Below are 17,132 nucleotides of genomic sequence, written 5' to 3'. Positions count from 1 at the left end.
AGCTCCATATCCTTCTGATGTTGGGGACCCCAGAGCTGAACGCAGCACTGCAGGTGGGGTCTCAGGAGAGCAGAGTAGAGGGGCAGAATTCACCTCCAACAGTAGAAGAGCCTGGGATTTCAGAAGGACTTTGTAAACTCAGTGTGGTGCTGTAGAGATGAGGCGGTACTCTAGAGGACAAATCCATGCTCTGCTCCTTTGGAAATAAGAAGATAACGAGTTTTCTTTTGTATGCGATGGCCGATCCGTGCTTTGCCCTTGTCCAGATTCACAGGTTTTTCTGCTGGAGGCTGAGCATTTAAAAGCCCTTGTTAGTTTGCGATGGTAAAGAATCCCCCCGGGATCAAGCGGCCACATCCTGTCTTTGAGAAGAACTAGAAAAGAGAAGCTTGGAGAGGGAGCAGGGAAGAGATGAATAAAATGGGAAGGGGAAATCATTTTTGGAATTCACAGGACGTGCTACAAGGCTGGTATTTTGATGGCTTTGGTTTTGCTGCTTGCTTGCTTGAAATTAGGCTGAGGAATTTGCTGCTACTTGATTAAACGACCCGAAGCTGCCTGTCCTCCCTGTTGCAGCAACGCTCCGCAGTGCTGGGTGAGCTCTCTGCTTGTCAGATTGGGCTTTGCTGTCAACCTGCTGGTTCAATGGTCGTGATAAGTGCACAGCAGTTTATATCCTCTCTACTCTATTTGCTGTTCTTAGTGAAACTTTCTTTTTTTTCCCCCTCTCCAAAGTTGATAATAGCGATGGAAGAGCTGAAGCAATGCCGATTACAACAGAGAAATATTTCGGCGACGGTTGATAAGCTTACGCTGTGTCTCCCTGGTGAGGAATCTGAAATTGCTCTTTATTTGCCTAGCTCTTTCTTTTAATTTGCATCTCTCTGCTTTCTGCTTGTGTCTCAATGCTTGTGTGTTTTCTTTTCTTTCTAGTCCTGGAGATGTACAGCAAACTGCGGGAGCAAATGAAATCTAAAAGGTAAATTTTGCATAGACCGATGTTTATATTGGAGGTGTTCCAAAGCACCCGCTTGGTGCCAGATATATTAGAGGCTCTCAAAACTTGGGACTTCAAAATCAGCCTTTCCAAGAAACTTATCTGATTTCTGGCTGGTATCTTCACAGTGCTGCTCGGCCTCCTGCGGTACAGCCTGGAACCAGGATTGCAGCGGGCTCTAACTTGATTTTGAGTTAGGCTTTTTAATTGAGGTGGACGTTCACTGTTTTTCATGGAAGCTGACTGGTGTGATGAATGCAATCGATGCATGACTCTGTACTAACGTGTTATTAACTAAACTTCATTCTATGAATGCCATAATATAAAAACTGGTACAGTTTGAGAGAGTTCAATGGACGTAAATGGAAGCCAAACACCTGAGAAATGTTGTGCGGGATGACAGAAGTTGGTGAGAAGGCATATGGCTTATTTTGCAGTAGAAATAACTGTTCAGAAGAGTGAGCTGGACTACAAGGGCTTCGTGGCTCAGAAATCCTGAGCTGTAAATCTGGGATTTTTCCCACCCTGCGTCTGTTGCGACGCTGTGGGATGAAGCCACGGTCCGGGATATTTACATGGCCGGGATCCTGGGGGACGGTTTGTTTAAGCAGCATGGGACTTCGGAGGCGCGTTGTAGCTCTGGGGGTGGCAAACTGGGCAAAGAGCAGCTGCTGGAAGCAGGTCAGCGGAAAACACGGCGGGCTCCAGCTGAATGCCATGCAGGGAGAGCCGTCGGATCCGACGCCCGGTTTGTGCCTGCCATCCATCACAGAAACAATACAGAAGAAACCAGATGTTTCAGACAAGGTGCTAACTAATTGGATGGGTGTATTTTCACTCTTCCCCTCCCGCCTCTGCTGATCTCTGTGGTGCTTGGACTCAGGAGCCTTGGGTAAACAGATACGCATTACTACTGAAAGTTGGGCTGGCCGGAGGAGTTAGAGGGAGCTTCCTTGGCTGTGCACAAAGCTCACTTATTTTCTCATGATGGCTCAGTACAGAATAGGGCAGCGTATAGTTTGTCCAACTGGTTTTAGTCTGTTTATAGGAACAGCGAGGGGCTTATCCGTTGACAGATGTGGGGTGGGGAGCTGGAGCTGATCACAGTGCTGGGAGTTTCTGAAGGGAATCCACATGCCGCTCGATTCCCTCCTGGATAGTGTTTCCAGAGTCTGCTTCTAAGAATTGCATCTTTTTATTTCCCCCCCCCGTCTTTGGATTGGTGCGTTTTGAAACAAATAGAAGTTGAAAGCCACATTTAAGGAAAATCTGAACCCTTGACTCTTTTCCCCCTCCTTCTTTCTTTGTCTGAATTTGATGGCTTCATTCACCGAACGCAGCACAACATATTAAATATTTTTGTGTCTGCACCCGGTCTCACTTCTGTATCGTTTCATGGTAGCCAGCACAGGGGCTCGTTACTGTGAGTCTGTGAGCCTTGGGTTTTGAGTCCACAGTCTCGGAGAGGTGATAGGTTTTGCATTTGGGGCGAATAAAATTAACTCTCCCAAGACAGACAAAATGAGTTATGCGCTGTTTGCTGCGTGATGTTTATAAACTGAACATGGTTTGCTGGAGTTGAGAAACCTGTGGTCCAAACCCGGAGGAGTGACTGTGCAACCAGTGGAGAGAAGAGATGGAGAGAAACGTTTCATCTGCTCTTGTACAGAATTTAAGGAAGAGACACAAAGAGCTTTTCTCCAACGGCTGGGACACACGTGGCTGCTTGTTGGGAAGTGATGAGGAGTGCCTCCCTGCCTTCGGAGATCCCTCCAGGTTCTGCAGGGCTCCAGAGGGATCCGTCACTTGTCATATCCATGAAATGCAAATGCTGCATCCTGCTTGTAGCCAAGGAGCCTCTGCGGAGCTGTATGCACCTGAGCCAGGCCTGGGTGTTTCCAGAAGAAAAAAAAAAAAGCAAGCCAGCTCCGACTCTTGTTTTATCAAAATGCTGCTTCCCCCACTTGGCACGTGCTCCCGTTTCACTGGTGCCATGGTCCGGGGGGTACAGAACTGGGCAAGAACGTGGCCCCTTTGCATGGCTGACACCAGGTATTAGCGTGAGGGATGCAAAAAAACCCCGGACATGGAGAGAGGCCTGGACTGAGATGGCAGTGCTTTGTCGGCAGGAATCACTGGCCTCTGCATGTTTTGCACAGGAACAGTGTTGAGCTTTCTTCTGCCCTGACGTGTTTCAGATCCAGTTTTCAGCTGGGAACCCATCAGTGACCGCACGCTGTCCCTTCCGGCCACGTTTTCACTGCTTCTGGTTCAACAAGCAATGCCCTAAAATATAACAAACTCCTCCATGTGTGTTTATTCCTCTGGTTTAATTTCTGGCTTTCTGTTTGCTCCTGAGTTTCCTCCTTCCAGAGCGGTTTGTGTTTTATTGCAAATAGTTTTTCATACCTTACCGTAGTGTAAACATCAGCCGGGTTACGGGGTTAATCCGTTTAACTTCTGGTGTTGGGAACAGGACAGGCCACTTCTGGTTAAAATAACTCCCCTGTGGACCTGCCTTAGGTCCAGGCAAGAAGTATTTCGAATGAGAATATGAGTGTCAGGTGTTTTGTGGTTTTTTTTTTTTTTTTTCTTTTTCAGCGGTGCTAATATGTTTCTTATGACTAAATGCTTTTTCTCCGCCAAAAATTCAAGGTGTACGTGGCAGGTGCTTGTGGCCAGGATTGACCATGGGTATAGTCAGCTAAAATTGCCTTAATTCACCAAAGAGGGGACTGTCACCTGCTGTTACACTGAAATATGTTTTTATAGACTCTACTAATGCTTCCTAGATGGTTCCTTGATAATTTTTTTTTAACCTTTGGCCAGATCTGTGGTCAGACCAGAAGGAGGACGGTCTCGCATTTTACATCGCCATTCAGGAGTGTCCCTATATTCCAGTGAACAGGCAAATCCTATGGACTCCCACTTCCTGAAGGGAAAAGAGGAGAGGCCATTTGAGAAAAATGATTTGCTTAGAATAGTTGCCCATTTAGCATCTTCTGTCAGGCTAAGAAGTTTGCTTTTATGCAGAAAGGTAGGATAAAATTTATGGTACCTTCCCTAAGGCCGTTGGGCATGACCAAAACATAAAGGCATGCATTGTGTGTAGGGGAAGAAACATTGGGATTCTTGCATTCTTAAATTTATAAGGTATATTTCTTATAGAGTAGGGAAATAAATTATTTTCAAAGTTACAAAGGTCACATAGCCCAGTGGTACAACAGTAGTTGCTGGAGAGGCAGGGGCTTTGTAGCAAATCTGTCTGTTCAGACTCCTGATCTGAGGTTTTTATCCAAATTTTCACCTCTATCTAAATAAAAAGTACTTTGAGGGGTTTAATTCTGCTTAGCAGCATTTGAACAGCTGGGGGAAAAGTGGGACCTGACTCCTGCTATGCACGGAGCAAGAAGTCAGAGAGCTCTCATGTCCAAGGTCTTCACAGCAGAATAACAAATACCCGTGCTTGTAGCAGGGACTGGATATTAACATGTGTTGGACATTATTTTATCAGTCTATGGTATGTTATGGAACATACTTGTCTCCATGCTTCTGTCTTATGGCACCTGACTGTTTGGGGTTGCTAAATCAGGCAGCATGATGGAGACAAGTCTGCTGGAGCCCCGGGTCTGAGCAGCAGGGAGGCTGCGCGCGTGCTCCCAGCAGGCACGTATCTGACATGCACGCGTGTACACACAGAGCCGGCCGCACGGATTGACGGGCAGAAACGCTCCATGCTTGCAAACACCAACAGCATCATCCTGTCCTCCTGTCTGGCGGGTCAGGATGAAGGGGTGCACATACACATGCACCCAGAACAGAGCCCTTCACCCAGGGAAAGACAAAGAGATGCAATCTCCAAGTGCTGTATCCCATAATGTGCCCCCTACCTGACACAGCCCCCTTGGTGTATGAGGTGCTCCAGAGACCTGCTCACCTTGATGGGTGTCACCTACATCCGTAGGGCTGATGACTGTCCTGGGGAGGCAGTGCAGGGTCTTTCTGGGGTTCCCCCATGAGCCACCTGCCTCTGTGCTCCTCTGTGTGTGTGAGGCTGAGCTTTTTCCTCATTTTCTGGAGCTGTTCCCTTCCAAGATCCCTTCCAACCCAACCATTCCGTGATCTAAGGTCTATGTTCCTTTGAACAGAGCCGAGATTCTTACATCTATTGAGTTATTTACAGTTAATGCACGTTTTAGAAGGGAAGTGGGATGGAAATAGTTGTTCTTCACGCATCTGCCTTGCTTGCTTTTTCCAGACATTACCCTGCACTGAAGACCCTGGAGCACCTTGAGCACACATACCTGCCCCAAGTGAGCCACTACCGCTTCTGCAAGATCATGGTGGATAATATTCCAAAGCTGCGTGAAGAGATCAAAGAAGTTTCCATGTCAGACCTCAAGGATTTCCTGGAGAGTATCCGTAAGCACTCTGACAAGATCGGCGAGACGGCAATGAAACAGGTAGGAGTGTGTGTGCACACGTGTTGGAGGCTTTTTGGGAAGAGGAGTTTGGTTCATGGTCACCTTAAACAAAGTTCTACTTTTCTAATCCCAAGGCAGTAAACTTAGTTTTAAGGATTGAAGAAATTTTGTTACTAGGTGAAGCAGTGATTCTTCATTCTGTGGTTGCTACTAGAGTTTATCTTCTGATTTTTAAACCATTGAAAAGCGATGGACCGTTTTTGTCGTCGTCTTCTCTTGCCCATAGTTTGCTGTAGGCTCTTGGTAGCCCAGAGCGTGGGAGGTGCGGTCGGGGTGCGTAAGTCCTGTTTTTGCTGCTGTGCCTGGTGCCAACTGGAAGACCTGGAGACACCAGTGCGCGTTTCCCAGGTTGGGGGTGAAGCAGTAGAAGTTCACGCACTGACTGTAACTTCATTTCTTTTGCATCTTAAACTGATTTTCAAATGCTGGATCAACTTTCATTGTCGCTTGCTTGCGTTTGCCCACAGCTGATGTCTGTAGAAGATGAACCTGATTAATTGAACAACCTCATGTGTGTATTAAAATGGAATTGCCTCTTCCCACTCTTCTTTAATATCCTAGTTTTGAATTTCAATCCAGTTTTTCTTATCACAGCTGAGGAGTTTTGCTCACAGTGACTCTTAAAAAAAACTTTGCTACTTTGATGAAATTCAAATCCACTAGTAATGAAATGTTACCTCTCCTGAGCAGTAAACTACTTCCTCTGATAGTGACTGCTGGATTGGACTGGTTGATTTATGGGAAAGACTCTTGCTGTAATTTTTCACAACATAATAAAATTGTGCTGTTATGTTTATGGTTGGAGGTACTGGCAAGTTCAATTTTCTGTCTTACAAACGCTGTCCTTTCTGTAAAACGGTCTAGCTTGAGGATTTCTGTTGATTTAATTTACAGTACATCCGCTGCCTTAGAGTGTTCTCGGTCTCTCTCTGGCATTGTGAGACAACAAGCCAAGCTTTATATTGTGTAATGGAGCTATGGAGAGGTGCTGTGCTGCAGCTGAGAGTTCAGCAAACTTCTTTGTTAGTTGTTGCATCCAGATGAAGTTGTCGTTCTGAACTTGCAGAAAACGCGCTGTGACCTGGACATCCTGTTGTGGAGCCAGATGTGTGCGGTGGGGATGTTGGGGAAGGCTACAGGTGTGACTGCGCTGAATTCGCCCGATGCAGCAGTTTCTAGAACGGTCATTGTTTACCAAAAATACTCTATTTTTGTTTGTTACAGCAGCCAGACTTTTTAAAGATCCTTCCTCGGTTCCTGTGGTTCTGTGGTTGGAAAGGAATAGGAGTTTCATTTGTCTTTTGGTGCCTGATTAATGCAGCGAATATGCAACTTTAAATAAATAAATAACTTCTTTATAGCCTATTAAGGATATTTACCAATTATAGAGACGTAAGAGGATGCAGATGTGGCATCCTCGTCTTGTATTTTCCAGTTTCGTTGTCATGATGCTGGGAAGGGTGTTTAAACCTCCTGGCTGATTGCTTTGGTGGTGGGGAGAGATGTGCACCTCCAGCCACATGTCCTTGGCTGCTTAGGCAGACCCATTTTGAGAAATTCCCCATCATTTCAAATAGCTTCTTTTGCCATTTTTGACTAGAGCTGCTTTCATAGCTTTGTACTTTCTGTCCCTTCCAAATCCATGGCTCACGTCTTCCCGTTCTTTGTGTCCCTCCCTTCTGCTCCCGGGGAGAGCTCGTGCCCTGCCTGGAGCTTTTTTAATTCCCTGTCTCTTGCTCTAAAGAAATCTGGCTTTTAACAGCAAAGCTAAAAGAGTTGCAATAGCCCGTACTGGTGTCTCCTTTTCTTCTATGGGTGCTCTCCTGCTGTTTTGCTCACTACTTCTGAGCCTTCCTCCTCCTTGCAGTATTTTTCGTCTCCATAATCAGGGGAGGTGCTAGGGGGTCAGCAGGGACTGGCTGCTCCTGCCCTACCCAAATACAAGAACTGGGGCCCAGCGAGTGAAACCAGCAGGAGCCAAGCTTGACGTTAGGGGGGAAAAAAGTTGGTTGTTCATTCTGTGGGTGATAGACCTATGGAGCTTCTCAGGCGTGATTTTTTTTTTTTTTTGTGGCTTCAAGGACAGACTGGGCAGGTGTTTCATTGTGTGGGCTGTGAACTGAACAGACCGTTTTGGGCTCAGGAGGTGCCTGATCTGACAGCAGTGAGAAGCTGGGAGAAGACTTGAGGGAAGAACTTGATTTGCTTGCCCCGTTGTTGTCCACCTTTGGAGTCTGGTGTTTGATTTTTTGCAATTCCACGTTATCTAAGCTCCTGGTCTGAGCCAGTGAGCAGCCATGTGTCTAAAACCTCCAAAGTGTGTTGTAGCAACTCTCGCTTCTGTTTTCCTCTTGTTTGTTAGGTATTAGACTCTTTCTCCATTCTTCATCTTTTGTCCCTCAGTGTTCATTTCAACTGCTAATGCTTTGAGCTTCCCTTGAGTTTGTTATTTTTTCTTCAGCTTGAGATAGCCTCTCAACCAGTCCCTGCTTTGACCCGAGCCCAACTCTCTATTCCTTTTCCTTTCAGTATTTTTCTACCTTATACACTTGCAGAAGTTCTTCATCGTTCACCGCCTTCTGCTCAGTTCCAGCTGTTCTGGACTGGAGGGATTTCTCAATTGAGTTCTGGGTTGCAGCAAATTTTCCTTTTGCTGTTGATGTTGCCAGCATCTCTGTTATGGATGCAGCAGAGCTTCAGCATTTAAATGTATCCAACAGAAAAATACTCAAGTGGAAAAGATTTTTTCCTTCTCCATAGACGTTAATCAGGCTGTTGCAGGGGAGTGTCAAAACCAGACGCACCAAGATGCAATGTTTAGATGTTTTTAGTTTGCCTATGGATGATATAGCGAAGTGTACGTCTTCAGTCTCTCCCAAATCCCAGTTTTCTGCTGTTTCATGAGAGCAAGATGCAGACTCTAGAAGGGGTTTCCTTTCTGAGAACAGTTATCTCCGAGGTTGGACTCAGTGGCTTTTCAGCAGTAACCATTCCTGCACAGCGGCTGGAGGAGGAAGGTCAACTCGCCACTTCCAGTTCCAAAAGCCAAGTTGGAAGCGATGCTGGAATCTGAACAATGTGCAAGGTTTATTCCTGCAAAAAGCATCACGAGCTGCTTCACTGATGAGGAGCTGAAGCTTTCGGAGTCTCCTGTTGCATGGGGTCACTTTGCTTGGCCTTGCCCTTCTGTCGAAAGCAAAGGGCAAGGTTGCCCCTGGCAGAATTACCGGTATCACTTCATGTATCGCTGGGTCTTTTCCCTCGATCTGTTGGCCGTGATTGATAGCCGCTCTGGAAGGGAGCGGAGCTGGCAGGAGGCCTGGGAGAGTCAGGGAACTGCGATTGGCAGCTAAATACATTCGGTTTAAATTAGCATCATATAAATTCTTTTAAAATTGTTTGATTTCACCAGCGGGAATGGAAGAAGGCTTGATACAATGGGGAAAGGAAATCATGTTTTTGTAACATTACAAATCTGAGGCCGATGATGACAAGAGCTGAAAATTTCATTTTGTGATAATCAGAAGGATCTGTCTTGGAGCGCTCGGAGCCGTTGCTGCGTTTCTGGCCTGCAGTCAAGGATGCGGGGAGCTTGCTGGCCCCTCTCTTGGAGAGGAAGCCCGTGGTGGGGTGAAGTCAAGTGAGACGTTCCCGGGATCAGCCGTGCGCAGGAACCGGAGGGATCTCGCGGTGCGCGGAGAAACCTTATAGTCTCGCTGTACAAATGATGAGCTCTCATGGACTCCTTTCCTTGTGTGTTTTTTTTGTTTTTTTTTTTTCCCAAATCTGAATTTTATTACCTATGGTTCTGGGGGAATTTGCAGCATTCCAAATATTGTTCTTAATTACACAGCGCTTGAGCAGATGAAAGTAGCTCTGTGCGTTTGAACTCCTCTTGGACTTTGGCCCTGTGAACCTGCGTGTGTGTTTTGGTTTTGTTGGTGTGGGGTTTTTTGTTTTGTTTTAAAAGATCTGAGTTCTGGGCTTGCCAGGAATGAATTACATCTTATTAACACTTGCTGATATCCGGTATGTGGTTTTATTATGTAGCTTAACGTCTGAAATATGCACGGCATGTAGAGGAGGTCACTGAGGATGGTGCTACATGCAAAGCGTCCAGGGTAAGTGCAGTGACTGCTGCTACACAGGGGGCCAAGAATAACCCACCCAAAAGCCATTATCGGGTCAAGTTTGTCAAGATGCCCAAAACGTTCAGCGTGCCTTTCGCATCGATGGAGGCAAACCAGCATTGTTGTTTTTTTTTTTAGCATCACTTGGATGTGCTGTCAAAGCTGATGTTTAGTAGGTGGAGATCTAGTACGAGTTTGGATGGGCTGGTGTTTCAGCTGGGCTTTGTCAAGGTGATGTTTGTTCTTCTTGTGGAGAAATGTCGGTGTCTGTGTCATGCCTGAGTGGTATAACTTGAGATTTCTGTACGTATATTTTCCCGCAGTGGCAGAAAATATGAACTTGGTGATGTGAGTGTAGACGTACACTTCAAAAATGAGGCAAAACGTTGCACGATGATGTGCACAACTAAAAAGCTGATCTGATTTTGGTAGGAGCGCGGTTCTGACAGTCACCCGGAGAAGATGAAGCACTTTGGAGCATGGATTAATGGCAGCTCTGTAGAAAGACAACTACGTCTCTGAAATCAGTGATTCAGATCAAGGGTTTGGATGACTTCCCTTGCTTCACACGCTGTCCCTGCAGCTCAGAGCTGGCTGAGAACTGCTCGTGTACATTGGTTGGAGCGTAGTGTCTCACGGTTGGAGAGTAGTGTCCCACACACCTCCTCCCCTGTTTAACACGAGCTTCTGTGTCTGCAAATAACTTGGACAAAGATGCTCAAATCACACATGGGTATGTGCAGCTGCCACTGTACCCATACGCTTGTGTCTCGTATGAAAATGTTCAGTAGCACAGGGTGAGAATGCAGCTGGTCTTAGAAAGAAAAAACACTCGTGTGGATGAGAAGTGGAGGGGGAGATTTACCTTTTTTTTTCCCTCCAATTACTTGGATGGGAGATGACAGCTGCTATTAAGCATTCCCTGTGACCGCTGGGATGCTGTGCCGCGTGCTTACGGGACTGTGCTAAGGCTGTTGAGCACCCAGCTGTGTGCTTCGATATTTTAGCTATGTCTGGATTTAAATTTAATTCTGACCTTGAGTTCCCTGGATTTATGATGATTGGTTTGGGAATGCAAGTTCCTTTGCTTAGTTTGCTCTGTGCTACTGGTTTGTTCTTACAGCCGTAACCGAATCTCAAGGTACGTTTTTGGTAGGGATACAGAGGAATAGCTACGTGTTGGTGATGAGTCCTGAGCGCCTGTCGGTTGCTTTTTAATTATAAAGTCATTTTGAATATGTTGACATTGTAATAAAAACGCTACCGCGTAATTTTTTAAAGGTTAAATTGAAAGCTTGCATTTTTTTAAAACCTGGCTGATGTGCAAGCTGCCCTGCCTGCTTCTCTGCATGATGGCCATGGAAAAAACTGGATGCACTCGGCTTGCCGGCACATGGAGCCCATTTCCTTGGCTCCCTGCAAGTGCGGTTTCAAGCACTTCCCTTGATTTTTGGATCCCAGGACATTGTTTTGCAACAGTGACTATCATCCTGCCCAACAACACTCAGTTCGTCCCTCTGCCCCTCGCCGTGAAGGTTGTCCTGTTGACCTCTTTCTTTAAAGATTTCACTAAAAAGATGATGGTAGTGGTGGGTTTACATGGGCGATGGAGAGTTGGAGGGTCCGTGATTCCTGGCCATGGAGGGCAATGGTGGGGATACAATGCAACTTCGGGCTGATGTGTGCCGCAGAAGCACGGGGGAACATGAGGATGCCTTAGGGAGTTTGCACAATGGAGGTGAATGTAACGGGAGACGATGGATGACATGGAAAGCGATGGAGAGCATGATCCGCGAAGGTTACATGTCATGGCAAACGCACCTCAACCGTGTGGCGTTGCTCTACTGGTGATGCCCTTCCAGGGACGCGAGGTGAGGCTGGTCCCTGTGCCCTGCAGTGACGGGGGCTCCTGCTGTGGGCAGCCCCCTGGGAGGGACCACGTCCCTTGGAGCCTGTGCCAGCTCTGGCACCTGCAGGAGTCTCCCCTTGCAGGTGGCTTTGGAGCTGTGAAAACCCATGGGGGTTTTGTCTGGTCAGTTTATTGGGAATGACGGTGAGAAGCAGAGACGTGGCATGTGGCGATTTCAGCGTTATTGGGAAATCCCGTCCCCTCCCTGTGCCCTATTTCAGACACAAACACGTGCTCGCCACCCCAAGCCGTGTGAGCAAGCGGTTCCCGGTGCGACAGGGAAAAGAAGGACGTTTTCTCGGTCTCCATGTGCTGCCCGGTGGCCTTCTGATGGCCCAGAAAAACATTTAAACAGCACAGTTTGCGTAATGTTCTTGATTATCCTCATCTCTGACATTTTTTTAACTTTACGTAGTCTTCTGCGATGCATATGGGAATTGTTTTTGCTTTCTATGCGTGTTTTAGAGTAAATGAGATTTTACTGCCTTTCTCTGGATGCGCCATGCAGGGAGCGTCCTTCTGCTGGGTGTCAGCGCTCCAGCAGCAGTCGATGCTCTCCAGAGGTCACGGCAGCCCCATGTAAGACTTCATCTCCCCTTGCCACGTGGGCTGGATCTGCCGGTGCCAAATCCGGGCTTACGTGTGGTGTTTGGAAGATCCTTGCATCCTCTTGCTCTGCGGGGGCCGTGTTATATCGACATGCCCCAGGACTTCCAAAAACACCCTGAGATCCGAACTTCCCGCTGGTTTAAGCACTGTCTCTTATTCCAAAGTTTTTCTTTAACAAGCACGAAGAGTAAAAATAATGTTGTTTATTAAAAGCAAGGAAGTTTTATAGTCTTGGATGCAGGCAGGAGAGCCTTTTGAAAAGGTCAGTCTGGTGGCTGGGTATGCGGGGACTATTTACACAACAGAGTGGGGATAAGGGGACGGTGTTTTCTCCTTCTGGGCAGGTTTGTAAAGCAGAAACTTATATTCTAGTAACATTCAGTAACGAGACCTTCTTAATCTTTGATACCGCTGCTTGTCTAGTTGTTATATTAAAGTATTATGAAAGGAAATACATCTTCTGGGGCTGTTTAGATTAGAAGACTGATGGCCAGATATAGTCTCAGCTTGCAGGTTTTTGGGGAAGAGGCTCACAACCCAGGCTGGGTGAAGCGACGGTGAAGTGGGATGTCATGGGACGGTGGAGAGGTGATTAATGTCCTCTGGTTATTGAAGAGGAGTGTCGCTGTTAGACCTGCCTGAGCTCTGAGACGCCTTCAAGTGTCTTAGTAGAAATGGGCATGGAGTGACAGGACATGGGGCAATGGCTTTGAACTGAAAGAGGGGAGATTTCCATTAGATCTAAGGAAGAAATTTTTTACAATGAGGGTGGTGAGGCACTGGACCAGGTTGCCCAGAGAAGTTGTGTCTGCCCCATCCCTGGAAGTGTTCAAGGCCAGGTTGGATGGGGCTTTGAGCAACCTGGTGTAGTGGAAGGTGTCTCTGCCCATGGCAGGGGGGTTGCAACTGGATGATCTTGAAGATCCCTTCCAACCCCAACCATTCTGTGATGAATGTTTATTGTCAGAAGCTTATAGTGTGTTTATACCTGTCCTCTTCTCCTCTATGAAGAAAGAGATGGATAAATAGTAGTGACTCCTGTTGGTCCCTTATCCTCAGCATCCTTTGCTTGACCTCTTTGAAAATTTACTCGAGAAAACTGGTAAAAAGATTTTTGTTCTGCACTTGATTAAAATTGCAGACAAATCTTTACTAACTCTCTGCCTTTTCATTAAGGCTGGGCCCTCAAAGCTATTTTCTTAACAGCATGTTGAATGCCATCTCGATGGTGACTGGACTATTCGCTTGACACTTGCTGTTTAATTTTGGAAGCTTATTTAGACAAATCCTGGAGAAGTATCTGCATTTGTCAACTCAATCCACCCACTCTTTTCTTGACTCGGCGGCGATGGTGATGGGTTTTGAAGATGAGATGTGAGAGGTCCCAGTGCCGTATAGCCAGAGTTTTGGCTTCGTGCGTGGGTCTGTCACCACCTTTCGTCCTCTGCTTTGCACGTTCAGGCTGGAGCTTGCCCGTGGGAACTTAAGTGGTACCCAATGAGGTCTCTCATGGCTGGGATGCTCTGCTGCTTACAGAAGGGATGAAAACCAGGGAAAGAAGAAGGGGAAGAAGAGAAGACATGAATGATTTTGAGAACTGGAAACATTTTTTGAAGTGGCTCCTGAAGCGAATCAAGCCAGGAGCTTGAGGTTAAATGTGATCCCTTGGCTTCCTGGTGGGTATGGGAACAGGGAGGCCGTGGCAGCTGGACAAGTTTGGGTTTGGCATCTCGGGTCGGGGTAGATGGGGCAGCCGCTTGATGGGAAAAGCAGATGAAGGCATCGCCAAGGATGTCTGCAGGGGTGGACTGGAGGCCAGTGGTGCGCATGGGTCGCGCTGGGGAGGTGGGGACGGGGTATGTGCAGATGTAAGCACGTTTCTGTTCCCCAGCGCACGTGTTTTGAGGTCTCTGCACTTCCTTGCGCTTTAGCTCTCCTTCTTCCCACATCACATAATTGGAGTGCAAATGTGCTTATTATCATAAAAGAACTTTTTATTCTAATGTTTCCTGGCTTTCTGGGGAAGGTTTCTCTGTTTATTTAAGAGGAATTCTGTGCCTTTAAGTCTGCATTTAAAATTTATACTCCATAGGAACTTTATTAATAAATGGGTATTCCTCTGAATTATTTTTATGACCTCAAAAATGAAACTGCTAAATCATGGGCCTTTTTTATTTCAGCATATGTATGACTAATGGCCACAGGGACTGTGGTATCCCCAGTAGCGTATCCAACATGTTCTGTGGACGTGGCTGCATCGTAAAATCAAAAGTTTAACTACAGGGCAACCATATGCTGGACCAGCTTTTTGTGCGGTTGCCTTTTAGACCTTTTTAAACACGTGAAATCCGGAGATGTTTCTCGAAAGAAATCCTTTATCTTCCAACTGTCGTGATAGACGATATAATTCACAAGGCTTTAAAAAGCCCAGGAAAACGCAGTGCTGAGTTGAGGCACAAGCACCCCTTGCTCCTTCTTTTGAGCCGTTAGAAATTCCTGTTACGCTTATTGTAGCTGGGAAAAGAGGTGCCGTTAAATTTCTTCTATTCACGCTGGACTGCGGGCGTGCAGCGCTGTAACTTTCACTGGTCTCACTTCTACTGGTTTTAATTATGTAGACCGTTAAGTTGTTTAAGGGGAGGGCGCTGCTTGGTGCACTGGTCTCCCGCGGACGTGCCAGCTTTGGCGGTGAGACGGCGCGGATAGAGCTCAGACTAATAAAGGGGCTGCGTGGCTGCCTTGGCACACCGCGCGTGGGAACGGATGTGGGGGAGCGCGGGGGTCTGGGCAGCACGGCCGTGTCGGGAGAGGTGATGGAAATGAGGCTTGCTCAGAGAGTGCTGGGAACTGCTCCCATCAGGATGCTGCTGCCCAGGATGATGAATTCTTTAGTTTTCATTTGGATGTTTCAGGCTTATTATAATATAGCTGCTAATAAACTTCTAAAATTAACTGATTTTTTTTTTTTCCCCTTGTTTTTCTTTTTAAAAATCGCTGGAGTGGTTTCGGTAACGGATTCTTGTGCTGCGCACGGGGTGGTTTGGTCTCTCTGTAGTTTCTCCAGCTGGTGAGCGCTCGCGCCCTGCGGCTGCCTGCGTGCATGTGGAGGAGAAGCCGCGGAGGTTTTGGGAGCCCGGGTACCACTGGGCATAATGCGGTGGTGTCGGAGGCTTCGCGTACCTTTACCTAAAGATGCAAAACGGCTTGTGAACGTGGCAAATCGTTAACGCCGCTGTAAAATCGGTACTGGTGCTTCGTTCGAGGTGTCGGCCTCTCGTGCTGGGACCCGATTTCGGCGCTTGCGCATGCCGCAGCCTGTGTGATTCCCATACCCATTCTTAAACAGAGCCACTGCCTGTTTGGTTTGGATTTTAGCTTTTTATCCAGGTGAGCAAGATTTTGTATTTATTATTTGTAAGAAGGATAACACCTCTCACACCGGGCTGCCAGTTGCACAAAACACCCCTTTGGGGAACGTCCTCGCTGCAGAATTTTTAAGGAGCTTTTGAAGCAGCAGCCATCGCTTTCCAGCTGATGGGCTGCGACCCATTTGCAAGTGACGGCGAAGGGAACGGCTCGTGTGAAACCATGTCAGGGCACCAGGGAGTTCTGGTCTCGGGGTTGCTAATGAAATGAAAATGGGCTGGTATGAGCAGGGCTGTATTTTTTTACAGCAGAGGTACAATGGTTTAGTTTTGAGGGAGAGGACTGGAGAGCTGTGCCGTGCAGCGTGCCCTTTGTGTGACACTCCTGTTCAAATTGCAAACGGGTGTACATAGAAATCACCAAGTGAAATCCTTCAGCAACCCAAGACTTCCCTTACTTCTGATTTTTTTTTTTTTTTTTTTTTTAAACACAAAGTTCTGCTGACAGGCTCAGGTCATTTAAGCCTCTCAACATATTCTTCTAATTCACGTATATATAGCAAATTCAGAACAGCTTTCATTTGTGAGTAAAAACGCACTTAAGTTACTCCAGGACAGCTCAGCTTTGTTGCTCTTCCTCGTCTCCTTCTAGAGTTGAACAGGTTCCTGTGGGTGGACAGGGCAGGGATGTCTCAGACACACCGTTGCATTTGTTTGACTTTAGGAGCCTCCATCTGCTGCACAGTTCATTGCTGCAGCCGGAGGGTCTGATAATGGCACTGTTGAAGCGTTTCACAGGCTTGATTTTCTGTGAGAAATGAAAAAGATCTCTTGGGTAAGAGAGAAATACCCTCTGCAGCCGGAAAAGTTGAAATATTTCACTGATAGGGTGGTTTAGCCCTGCGGGATGGATGTATTTGTCACTTGTGCTGGATCACCTTGAAGGATGAAGGTAGAAGTATTACGTGTGGTTGCCCTGGTCTCCAGAGGTTGGATCCCACCAAACTGGGTTCTACCTCCAGAGCAGAAATGGCACCCTAAAAATAAAAGAGGACTCTTGATTGCGTCACTGTCACTTATAATTATTTTGTTCATTGTTGATGGCTTATTTTAGGGTGGAAAATGTAGCAGTTAAATAGTCTCCTTGCACTGCAGGGAATGAAAACTAAAAACACAACAGCAAGGGTCTGCTTTAGATCTTCTAGACTGGAAAGAAGAGAGAGAGAGAGAGAGAGAATGTGGTTTTCTTTCCCGTTGCTGATTTGAAGGTATTTTAGACCAGGAAAAATACATTCCTCAGATGGCCAAGTAATTTTTTTTTTTTTTGAAACGAAATAGGTAAAATAGAACTTGTTGCACACTTGTAAGTTATGAAGGAAAATCTTGTTTTCTTTGTCACAGACTGGGGAAAATGACAATTTCAAGGCCACAGCACTGCATGAGAACTGCAGCAAAACATCTGCTCACCCATGCTGTGAGGTGAAACCTCTGTGCCCAGGATTGAAAGTCCTTTCTCCATTCACTGGCTGCAGCATGTGCAGGGTGGTGGCCCTCTGGAAGATGTCATTGCTGTAAGCAGCTGCGGAGGATCTCATTTTGACACCGTTAGTATGTTTGAGGAGGCTCGTTAACTTCCAG

At 46.7% G+C, this 17,132-nt stretch overlaps 1 protein-coding gene across 6 annotated transcripts in view; it reads left to right on the top strand.

The window, feature by feature from the left end:
- Positions 1-17,132, top strand: part of EXOC6B (exocyst complex component 6B) — a 326,648-nt gene that overhangs the window by 63,246 nt on the left and 246,270 nt on the right. For all 6 annotated transcript variants that reach the window (XM_086611376.1, XM_086611377.1, XM_086611374.1 and 3 more), the window contains exons 4-6: positions 736-826; positions 934-979; positions 5,256-5,460. In XM_086611376.1, the coding sequence (XP_086467502.1) occupies positions 736-826; positions 934-979; positions 5,256-5,460 (342 nt within the window). The remainder of the gene's footprint in view (positions 1-735; positions 827-933; positions 980-5,255; positions 5,461-17,132) is intronic.

Source organism: Tauraco erythrolophus, chromosome 5 (genome assembly GCF_009769465.1).
Source record: "Tauraco erythrolophus isolate bTauEry1 chromosome 5, bTauEry1.pri, whole genome shotgun sequence".
NCBI classification, from domain to species: domain Eukaryota; kingdom Metazoa; phylum Chordata; class Aves; order Musophagiformes; family Musophagidae; genus Tauraco; species Tauraco erythrolophus.
The sequence above is the reverse complement of the archived record's forward strand: the minus strand, read 5'-3'. Positions and strand labels throughout refer to the sequence as shown.